This window comes from Euphorbia lathyris, chromosome 3 (genome assembly GCF_963576675.1).
Source record: "Euphorbia lathyris chromosome 3, ddEupLath1.1, whole genome shotgun sequence".
Taxonomy (NCBI): domain Eukaryota; kingdom Viridiplantae; phylum Streptophyta; class Magnoliopsida; order Malpighiales; family Euphorbiaceae; genus Euphorbia; species Euphorbia lathyris.
The window spans coordinates 91,112,926-91,124,826 of record NC_088912.1 but is presented as its reverse complement, the minus strand read 5'-3'; the positions used below and the strand labels follow the sequence as shown (position 1 = coordinate 91,124,826).

At 37.5% G+C, this 11,901-nt stretch overlaps 1 protein-coding gene across 1 annotated transcript; it reads right to left on the bottom strand.

Moving 5' to 3' along the window:
- On the bottom strand, positions 1-5,344 carry LOC136223744 (uncharacterized protein C23H3.12c). The gene is made up of 8 exons (XM_066011895.1): positions 4,847-5,344; positions 4,699-4,763; positions 4,526-4,624; positions 1,399-1,446; positions 813-882; positions 590-661; positions 363-470; positions 1-287 (listed from the first exon to the last, which is right to left on the bottom strand). The coding sequence occupies exons 1-8, from the start codon at positions 5,036-5,038 to the stop codon at positions 141-143; spliced, it is 801 nt and encodes a 266-aa protein (XP_065867967.1). The 5' UTR covers positions 5,039-5,344; the 3' UTR covers positions 1-140.
- Between the last annotated feature and the right edge of the window lie 6,557 nt (positions 5,345-11,901).

Sequence of the window (11,901 nt, the reverse complement as noted above, 5' to 3'; positions counted from 1 at the left end):
GACAAGAAAAATTTATGTCTTTCATGAATCAAAATTTCTCGGGATGTACAAAGATGCAACAACTGGGAAAAAAAAATTGGAATGAAGGTTCCCTATCCACTGGAATCCTTCCTATATTATTGGATCATTTACAAGCTAAACTACATTGTATGCCTGAACTTGGAAACATCATTGGCATTCAATTTATAGGTCTTGCAGATGTTTGAAATAGCAGATTTACTCATCCCATCATCTTCCTCCTCGGTATGCTCAAGATATTTCTCAAGCTCCTCCGACGGATCCAACACCTGAACAAACATTATGATAAGAGTCAAATGCGATTCTAATCTTTTATCAATTTAAATCTGAAAAGCTGTACACACCATTGGAGAACTTTGTGACTTCTGGTTCTTAGACTCGGATTCGCCACTCTCAGCTTCATTTTCCTTTGTAGTTTGATCCGACACAATCTCAAGGAGCTTCTCACTCCCCTGCAGCACCATTCGGAAGAGATAAAGAAGCAAGCTTTTAAGGTTTTATCGAAGTTGCGTATGGACTAGTCTGATCTCAATTTTATCTTTTTACATCATACCAAGAAAATATCACACACCTGGAGTGCTCGCCAATTCGAATAAGTGCGGAATAAGACCCAAAAGAATGGAACATTTGGCAGAGGTAAAACCTACACAAGAAATAGAAATAAAGGGAAGTGGCGTCAAGTGAAATTGCAAAATAATAACACAGGTGCCGAGGTATCAAAGAAAGTCTTGAGAAAAAACAAGACTGGTAAATAACAATGAACATTGATACGAAAAAGCTTATTAAATGCATACCATAAATGCACTTGTCAGCGGAAGCAAAACGACTGAGCCATATAAATGTTTCTTGTGGATTGCAGCTCCCCTGATTACCAGAAAGCAGTTTCTTTCAGAAAATATACACAAATAACACATTTTATGATTTTAGACATTCTATTTAAGCTTTAACAATAATAAGACCTAAGAAATGAATCCTGTATTAAGGTTAAAGTCTCATATCGAACTTTTAAGGTTAACTTCCTAATGCACAAATGAGGCATGTCTGAGCAACTTTTCTACCGAGACAAGATGTGGATTATCGGATATGCAGTGAACAGATAGTGCAAATTCACTTTGTGCATCGTGCATTTGTTAATCATTCATAAAAAGGGTAACAGCGATATGTGATTTCCGTGTCATTAGATTCCCCTTTTTACATCAAAGTAAACAAGCAGTAAATTTACCAGTTTTCTTCCACAGGTTTAACTATCACATCTCAAGTGCATGCAAATATTATATGTGCCATTGTAATGTAAATCGATAGTCAAATGAAGCACAAAAAAGGGAAAACTTCTAATCTTGAATATATGGAACAAGTGCTAGAGGAAGCTATTAGTATTACCTCGTAGCAATATGGCGTAATCTTCGGCGTACAAGACGCGGATTTAAACTGCAATGTTGCGAAGAAATTAGGTAACAAGACATCAAAGAAACTCAGTTACTATCAGAATAGAAGTCAGAAATATTTTGTTTTCCACATGCAATTGGGTCAAGTCCATGTTCGTGAGACAGACAATTTTTCGCTACATTATTAACTATGAAACAATGGTGAAATCAGGGTCTTAGTCAAGCAAGTACAAGTTATTTTATTTCCTAAAGTAAAAAAGCAGAGAGCCTTAATTTTGATATTTAAATCAACTTGAGATGATACAATCAGCAGCTACAAGATGGTTTGCTAGAATTAACTCTATGTTTGTTATTATAGAATCAGTCCTGTTAAGCCGAAGCAAACATAGGGACGTAATGTGTAGTTGCTTCCCTCTTTCTATGTTAGAATAGACTAGCCGCAATGAATGGTGACAAGGCTTCAGTGATTGAAGTCGCAGAAGTTTATTCTGAACATTGTTGCCTTTCATCGAGGAATAATTCCAAAAGAGAAACTGTTGGTTGGATGTGTAGGAACTAGGAACTTACTCCCCTTAAGCAAGGCCTCTAGTTCGAGTTTTGTGAACGACGATAACAATTGTTATGCAAGCTTTACCCCCATCCTGAGCGTCCTTCTTGGTCTATGCAGATTCAACTAGATGGTGCAAACAAGAAATGCATACATGCATACCGGTACAAGTAATAAAAACTAATCGATTAAGATATACACACCCTAGGAAGCCCGACACAGGTACTCGTACAGGTGCGGCTGACACCATTTTTTAAAAAATGTGAGACAAGTGTACGGCGGGGACACACCATATATATATATATATATATATATATAAATATATCATAAATAACATTCATAAGTCATTATAAACCATAAGTCATTTATTTATTCATCAAAAAGAAACATTTAATACTTCAAACTGCCAAAAAAGGGGCGGTTGATGTATTCTTTTCTTTAAATTTTGATTTCTTTTTTATTTATTAGGGTTTTTTTTTTAGGTAAAAGATTTATTAGTCCCTACATTTTTAGGTAACATACTGTTTAGTCCTTGCATTTTAATAATACACTGTTTAGTCCTTAACTTTTGTTCTATTCACCAATTTAATCCCTATAAGTGATTAAACTGTTTAATAATTCAAATATTTGAGGGACTAAACTGTTGAATAGAACAAAAGTTAAGGACTAAACAGTGTACTATTAAAATACGAGACTAAGCACTGCTTTAGGTAAAAATGTAGGGACTAATAAATTATTTACCCTTTTTTTTTATGTCAACCCTCTTTTTTGTAAAATAATTTAAAAAACCCCTATATTCTACTTAGTCAGCTTCTAACTCAGAAGCTGTATTCCCGAAATGTCCCTAAAGTGTCCCTGATGTAAAAAAAAGAAAGAAAAAAAGAGGAGTCATTTATTTTGGAGTGTCAGGCTCTTAGGTTAACCTCCTAGAAGTGTCGGTCTATGTTGCCGAACCGGAGACTGGGAAACGTAATTTCTAAAAAACATAGGAAACAGGAAACGTGTAATTATAAAAAATATAGGGGCCTATTTGTAAAGATTAAAAACATAATAATATATTTAAAAAAACAAGAACAAAGAACAAGATGAAGAAAGTACATTATCAGTCAAATAGGAAGTTTCAATTTTCTTAATCTTACACGGAATTGCAAAATAGAAACTTTGAATTTCCAAAATTTAGTCGAAATAGGTAGAGGAAACCGTTTAAAAAACTGGGAGACGCGTTTCATATTTTGGGTAATTACGGAAATGTTTCGTATTAGTTTCCGAGAGTTTCCGTTTCCCACATCTTTCGGAAATGGTGAAAACGCGTCATGATGAGTTTCCGTGCATCATAATAGGTGTCGGTGCTTCCTTGTATACACCTAAATAGATCTAGAATGTAGTTTGGCATGTATAAAGCTACATTTTTCTATAGCAAGGATATAGAAAACATTATTATCAAACTCACAAGTGAATTAGTGTGACTTCATTAGAAGTTATAATCTATGACTTGAAAAATCAAAACAACATTTGTGAACTGCCTAGAGGGTGGTGATGCAATCAAGCTAAACTCATTAATAAAACAGGAAAATACGACAAAAAGTGGTTCATTTATTGATAATTCATATTTTGAATCCTCTGGGTCTAGTTTCCCTTAAGTGGTGTTCTTGTTTTTGATAAAGCCCCTTAAAGTGGTGTTGAGAAGGTGAACATTCAAGGCAAAAAAGAGATATTTCAATTTAAACCCAGTATAATCTGATCAAGACAACTGGAGTCGATGCGAGCATGATGAATGCAAAATGATGATGACCAATCATAAACTGGAGTGGATACGTATATAATTATATTCTACCATGCGTAAACTAAATAAGAGAAAGGTAAAATTCAACAAACCTGAAGAAGATGGATTTCTTTCAAACAAATGTCAAGTCACAACAGAATATACATAGAGCTTTTCAAATGTCACTGGCTTCTATTTGCCATTGGTTTCACTAACTTTCAGAAGAAGAAATTTTCAAGCGGCGAGCTCAAGACTTGCAACCTCAGGTTAGAGATTGTTCATCAGAACCAGCTTGTAGTTTCTTCATTCATGCCAAGTAACTGTATTTGCATTCATTCAAAGCTTCAAAAGCAATCATAGCAATTATAAGTGTACTCATTGTTTGCGAATTTCAATCTAAGCAATTCTTTTTCTTTTCGATAAACAATTGAAATCCAATTACTTAAATCATATCAACTATTTCAACATGACATTTTGTTCACCATTTTGCATGATTATTGAAATTTTATATGGTTTGCAAAATCTTTTATTTCTTCTAATCCGATACTGATCTTCCACAGATTCAAGCTTAAAGAGAGTCCAATGGCATTCATTTCAATGTCTTCAATCCTAAAAGACTCAAGCTCTTAACAAACATTTCTCAAGTGGGTCTAATTCAAATTAAAGAAAGCCTCTGTGACACAGATTCTTATCAAACTCAAAAATCAGGACTAAGTAAAGTTCACATTTTTACCAACAACAAACAACTGATATGCATCAATGTGAAATAGAGCACAAGAAAAAATTGGGGAAAAAAAAGAAAGAACAAAAAACCTGGAAGGGTAGGTAATTTCAACAGCAGAAATCTCCTTTGTTATAGATTTCAAGAAGATCTCAGATGGCTTAACTCGTGCCAGAAGCTTCAATCCCAACCTACAACCATCAGCTATATTCAATGCCAAAACAATTAACCAACAATTGCTATAACAGAAAAATAATAAGAATACCCATGAATTTTCTTCTTCACTGTGCCCTCAGGTGCCATTTCCAGACCCATCCATGCTCTGTTCATCTATTTTGGGGCAAATAAACAAACACATTTGTCCCATGTATGATCATAAAGAAGAACCCCAAAAAATGAGAGAAAATGGCTACCTTGTTGGAGATAAAATCAATGAAAAGCTCTGCATTGTTGACACTGGACTTGGATGATGAGATTTTCTTCCACAATTCCTTAACAGTCGAAGGAGAATGATTTGATTCCGTTTGGGAAAAGGAAGGTTCAATGGATCTGCTAAAACACCAATTCCTTCCTTTCACGGGGAATACCACCAATCTTGCTCTCATGATTCTCGATTTAACTCCTCAAAATGCGAACTGTGTAGTGCAGACCAACTGTTCGATTCTATGTCCAAACTAGTGCCGGGAAAAAGCAAGGAACAAATAGAAAGGACATGGGCAGGGATATATTCCGAATTAGTGTCCTTTGATCATTCAAAAATCGGAATCTTTTTCCTGAAATCGACAATGGGGGTTAAAGGTGCGATCTTTGAGAGTGGAGGGGAGGAGGAGGCTGCTTGAAAAGTTGTAACTACCAGATCAATGTTAAAATGGAGGAGGGAGTGCAAGGTGAGTCATGTTTTTGCAACCCCTCCGCATGCTTCCCACGTGCTTCTTGGATTTATTTTCGCAATTTTTAAGATTTGATTTTCTTTTTTTAGTTATGTTTAGCAATTGATAAATGCTTCTCTCTTTTGACTCCAAAATGGTAAAGAATTATAATTTAATCCAAGCCCAATTTGCGAAGAGGTTAGAAGACATTAATGAGAATAATAAAATATAAATTATTAAATTAATTTTATTTGGAAGTTTTTTTCGGGAGAATTACAAAACTAGCACCTTAAATTAGTTTTCTTTTCTCAAAAAAACTCACCAAAACTAACACATTTCATTAACTAAATTCCAACACTGGACTCCTCTCTAACCTTATTATAACGTTGTCTTTCCCCCCGTCGTTCTCTTTTTCTCGCGCTCTCTCTCTCTCTAAAGAACAGATCAAATTACAGACTACGAACAACAATCAATCCAACCCACAGTCTGTGCTTCAACAATTTTATACAATCATGTAAGTTTTTCATTTGTTTTTAGTTCCATTTAAAATAGATTTAAAGATTCGTCCATTCATGGATAAGATGTAGCATTTTGTTTCTCTAAAACCCAGTGTATATTGTTTGCAATGCTGTTTCATGTTGTTCCCGATCGTGCGAATCCCTAAAAACAGTGACGTTGTTGTAGGAAGATGCATTTTGGTTTCGAACATCACTCTGCGATTTTTCCCGATATCTGTCGATATATGTCGATATCAGATGAATACGACAGACAGATCTGCGTCGATATTTGTCGATATCAGATTAATATCGACAGACATATCTGCGTCGATATTTGTCGAAATTGAATATGATATCGACATATATCGACCTCGGTTAAATGTTATTTTCTATTCTAAATCATAAGATTCAAACACAAAACACATAAAACATAGATAAGAACAATATTTTTTATATTATAATTAAAAACGTACATAAAACATTAAAAAACGAACAAAAACACAATAAAAAAAAGTGCATAAAACATAAGTGACACAAACACAAAACACATAAACATAAGATACACAAAAACAAAACATATACAAACAAAAGTACATAAACATTAAAAACAAAAAATACATAAACTAAACAGTGGCATACTCTGGCCCCAAAAGGACGTCATCGTAGTCCATCTTGGACTTCTCCAACGCCCTTTTGAGGCGCTTAATCTTCCTCTTCAGCCTCTTGTTTTCTTCCTGAACTGACTCTAGATGGCCAGTCATAGCTTCTGCAGCGAAAGACATGGTGTTCGCCATGCCCTTCATGAATCAGATGATTTCGTCTGTGTCCCCTTCACGGAACGAACTGTCAAATGAAGCTATAAGTGCATCGAACTCGGGCAGAGGAGGTGGTGGAGGTGGCGATTCCATTTTTGGCTCTAGAGTGTTTAAGTTTACTAGAATGAATAACATTTTGACACATACAAATCATATATTTATAGGGGAAAGCACCTTAATGTTCATGGGGAATCTCAACAGACAAGACTCATCTTTAATTGATAGAGTGATATTCGAAAAAGAGTGTCAGTCAGAGTGATCATTAACTGCATTTAATGCTCATTAACAGATCATTCGAGAAAAACGTCTCTTGATCTTCCGTCGATATCTGTGTTGAAACACCTTTCCACATGATTTTGATTTGACAAAATTATTTAAGTAATGATAAAAATATTCTAACACATTAAATTTAAATGCTTTGATTTATTCATACTAATGTGTTTGTTCAATGTTGAGTTTATTGTTTATAAGCAATTAAGATAAATAGCTTAAAGGCCCATAAGTGGAAGTCAAGCCCAAGTCAACACATCAAGACCATTCGATCCAAGAGTTCAAAACGAAGCCGTATCAAGTGAAACGACGACTCAACATGAAGAAGGATCGAGAAGCCTTCTAACCAAAAGCTTCAAGTGGAAGCTGCTGAGTTGAGCGACAATATAGTCTGGACAGCGGCAGAACAAGATCAACTTCTAGACAAAGTATTTCTACTTTGGGAAAAGTTCAGAAGGCGCATGAAGCTGTCTCGTGGACTTTACCGTAAATGTCGAAACATTCTGTTTACCGAACGAAAAGCTGCCGAGCACTGACGAAGACAGAAGATGCAAGAATCCTATTGGCCAACGGCACTGAGCACGCCCAGAGTGACAACGATAGGAAGCCGTTTCCCTCCAACGGTTATTTCGAAATTCGAAATCACCGGTGCTTGAAGTGTCACTATATAAAGGCCTCTCATTTGCTTCAATCGATGCAGATCTTCAATCAGTCGAAACGCTGACCAAATTCATACTTGAAGTTCTGTGAGAAAAGCAAAGCAAATACCTTACACCAATTTCCAATCTTTGTGTAAAAGTCTAGAGTGATTTCAATTCATCTAAAGTGTCTTAGCAATTGTTGTTTAGGACAAACACTTTATCATTTCTAGAAGAATAGAAAGGAGAGGCTGAGTACTCGGTTATAGTACTCAACGATAGATATAGGAGTGAGTAGAGTTATAGAGGAAGATACTCTTGTATACTCAGCTTCTATTGTAAAAGGTTTCGTGCTCTACCTTTAAAGAGCTCAGTAGAGAATTCAAAAAGCTCAGAACGCGTTCCGGGGACTGGACGTAGGCGGAGAGACCGAACCAGGATATGTCTGCTGAGTAATATCTTTCTAACCCTTAAACTCCTTAATATATTTTGCTTGCTATAAAACTGACTAAGTAAAGAACTCACGCTGAGTTAAGTTTACTAAGAAGCTGAGTTCAGGAATAGACTCTAAGTGCTATTTCCTGACTCAAGGAAAGAAACAGACTTAGTCACAAGTTGACTAAGCTTGTGTCTTAAAACTACTTAGTGACGCTGTGTAAACCTTTTCATAAGAAAAGAAGTCAGCCTTAACGGACAAAATTTTAAATAGTTCATATCCTCCCCATTGGAACTAACTTGTCACGTTATAAGGGACCAACAAGTGGTATCAGAGCTTAAAAGCTGACTGAGCAAGGTTTAACTACCTTGAGCTGATCCCCACTATGGCTGAGAACAGCACTCGATTCCTCCCAGGAAATCAGATAACTCAGATTTTACCTGAGGGGCTGTCCATTACTCGGCCTCCTCTATTCTTCGGGTCTAACTATACCTTTTGGAAGAATAGAATGAAAAATTTCATTCAGGCAACAAATATGAGTGCATGGCTATCTATAGTCCAAGGCCCATTTGTTCCTGTTGAAACTATTGACGGCCAAACGGTTGTTAAAGCTGAGACCAAATGGACAGAAGATGATCTCAAGAAGCTACAAAATCATGCTTTGGCTATAAACATGCTTCACTGTGCGTTAGATGCTGCAGAGTACAACAAAATTTCAGGTTGTGAGTCAGCACAATAGATCTGGAAGAAACTGGAGGTCACCTACGAAGGAACCAACAAAGTGAAGGAGTCCAAGGTGAACCAGCACATGAGATTGCACGAGCTGTTTGAAATGAATGATGATGAAGGAATCTCTGACATGAACTCAAGATTCACAAATATAATCAACGAGCTCAAGAGACTTGGCAAGATCTTCACTGAGGAAGAGCAAGTCAAGAAGATTCTAAGGAGTCTTCCTAAAAGCTGGCAAGCAAAGAAAACTGCCGTTGAGGAAGCTCAAGACTTAACCACCTACAAGTATGATGAACTCATTGGCTCGCTGCTAACCCATGAGATCTCAATGAAGAACTTCGATGTGAAGGAAAAGTCTGAAGATAAGAAGCAAAAGTCTCTTATCGTGAAAGCTGACTCCACTGATGGGAGCTCAACAGACGATGAAGAAATGGCTATGTTCACTAGAAAGATGAAAAGGCTGTTCAGAAAGAATGACAAATATTCTAAGAAGCCTTACAAGAAGTTTGATAAGTACAAAGCTGAGTCCAGCGGCAGTAAGTACAAGAAGGACAACTCAAAGCCCATTACATGCTTTGAATGTCATCAAACTGGCCATATCAAGTCAAGCTGTCCCATGCCGAGGAAAGAAAAGAAGAACGGAAAGAAGGCAATGGTGGCAACCTGGAGCGACAGTGATGAGTCTTCATCATCAGAAGCTGATGCCACTGAGTCAGCAGAGATTTGTTTCATGGCTGACGAACTTGCTGAGCCGTGTGTTTCTGAGCATGCTGACCCCTCCATTGCATCTAACGATGAGGCACAATCAACTGAGGTAATATCACTACCCTTGCTTAGAAATGAAATGATTAATGCCCTGAGTGACCTCTACACACTTGTCAAAAAGTGTAACAAGAAGGTTAGAGCACTCAGCAGGCGATGTGATAAGATTGAGGAGGTCAAACTAAGTGACCTTCGATATCTTCTCCAAGACAACTCAACTTTGCATAGCAACGTAGAAACTATGCACAAGTTTGTCACGGAGGTCCAATCAGATTCTAAGAAACTGAGAAAGGACATCACATCTATTCAGAACCAATTCAAAGTTCCGAAGAAAAGAAATATTCCTCTGAACACTCAGTACCGAAGTACTAGTCAGTAGAGATGGAATCCTCAGCGGAATGTCCAGTGTGACTTCTGTGGGAAGAAAGGACACACCATAAAGGTGTGCTGGCATGCTCAGCACTAGGGTGCTGACCAGTTAGTGAAATATCCTAAACGAAAGGTCAGCTGTGACTTCTGTGGGAAAAATGGACACACTGTCCAAATGTGTCGTCATAAAATTAAATATGATGCGCTACCTGTTGAACCTAACAAGCAAGGACCCAAAAAGAATTGGGTACCTAAAAGTAACTAGCTATATTGCAGGTAAGCCTGAGGTGTGCTGAGAAGTCAAAGATGTGGTATATTGACAGCGCATGCTCGAGGCATATGACTGGTGATGAAACTCAGCTCATCACACTTGTGCGTAAACGAGGTGGAAGTGTAAGTTTTGGAGACAACAAAAAGGGTAAGATAGTAGGGTCAGGAACCGTTGGTGGTAATCCTACTATTGAGTCAGTCTCCCTAGTCAGCGGACTCAAATATAACTTACTCAGCGTAGCTCAGCTATGTGATAATGCGAGAAAAGTTATATTTGATGACACTGGATGTAAAATACTCGAGGGTAAAACAAATGAGTTATTCTTAACTGCCCCTCGTATTGATAATGTCTTTATGCTGAACTTAGAAAAGAAGTTTTCAAAAACTGTATGCTTAGTGTCAAAGGAAGAAAATTCCTGGCTATGGCACAGGAGACTTGGTCATGTAAGCATGGACCTCCTGGCCAAATTAGCAAGAAAGGAATTAGTTGAGGGATTGCCAGAACTTAAGTTTGAAAAAGACCAATTATGCAACGCTTGTCAAGCTGGAAAACAAACCAAACAATCTTTTCATAGTAAAAATATTGTCTCAACTAAGCGTCCATTAGAGTTGCTACACTTGGATCTCTTCGGACCAGTCCAACCGCTGAGCTTGGGTGGTAGGAGATTTTCCTTGGTCATTGTAGATGACTTCTCTCGGTACACTTGGATCATCTTACTGAGTAGCAAGGATGAAACCTTTGAGATGTTTTCAAATTTGGTAAGAAAACTTGAAAATGATAAAGACCTAAAGTTGGCTCACATCCGAAGTGATAATGGTGGAGAATTAAAAAACCAACAGTTTGTTGAATTCTGTGAAGCCAGCGACATTGACCATAATTTTTCTGCTCCTAGGACGCCTCAACAAAATGGGGTTGTTGAAAGGAAGAACAGAACCTTGGTTGACATAGCCAGGACAATGCTGAGTGAGCATAGGCTTCCAAAGTACTTCTGGGGAGAAGCTGTTAACACAACGTGCTACATACTCAATCGGGCTCTAGTCAGACCCATATTGAAGAAAACTCCCTACGAACTTTGAAAAGAACGAAAGCCCAATATTGGATACTTTCGTGCCTTTGGCTGTAAATGTTTTATTCTAAATACTAAAGACAGCCTTGCTAAGTTTGATTCAAAAGCTGATGAAGTTATCTTTTTAGGCTACTCAACAAACAGTCGAGCATACAGAGTTTTCAATAAACGAACTCAGGTCCTAGAAGAGTCAGTACATGTTGAGTTCGATGAAATAACCCTGCAGGAAGAAACCAGCCGCTGACCGAAGATGATCCACACTCAGAACCCGCTGACCAAGAAACAACCACTGAGTCACTGCCTCAAGGGCTGACCAAAGGTAAAAGCGAAACTCAAATCGTTTTCACTGACCAATCTACACCTGCAGAGATTGTTGAAACACAACCAGCACAAGACATCAATCTACCAAAGGAGATCAGAATACCAAGAGGACACCTAGAGAGTGCCATTCTTGATGCCGCTGAGAATACCCTGATGACAAGAAATCAACTCAGGAGATACCTCAGCAACGTAGCATTCGTCTCAGTTCAGGAACCAAAGAATTTCGCTGAAGCTGAGCACGATGAGTTCTAGATGAGTGCAATACAAGAAGAACTTGATCAATTCAGAAGAAATGAAGTATGTGACTTAGTGCCAAATCCAAGAAGCCAGAAGACCATAGGAACAAGATGGGTCTTCCGCAACAAGCTAGATGAACAAGGGAACGTGGTCAAAAACAAAGCAAGACTTGTAGCTCAGGGCTA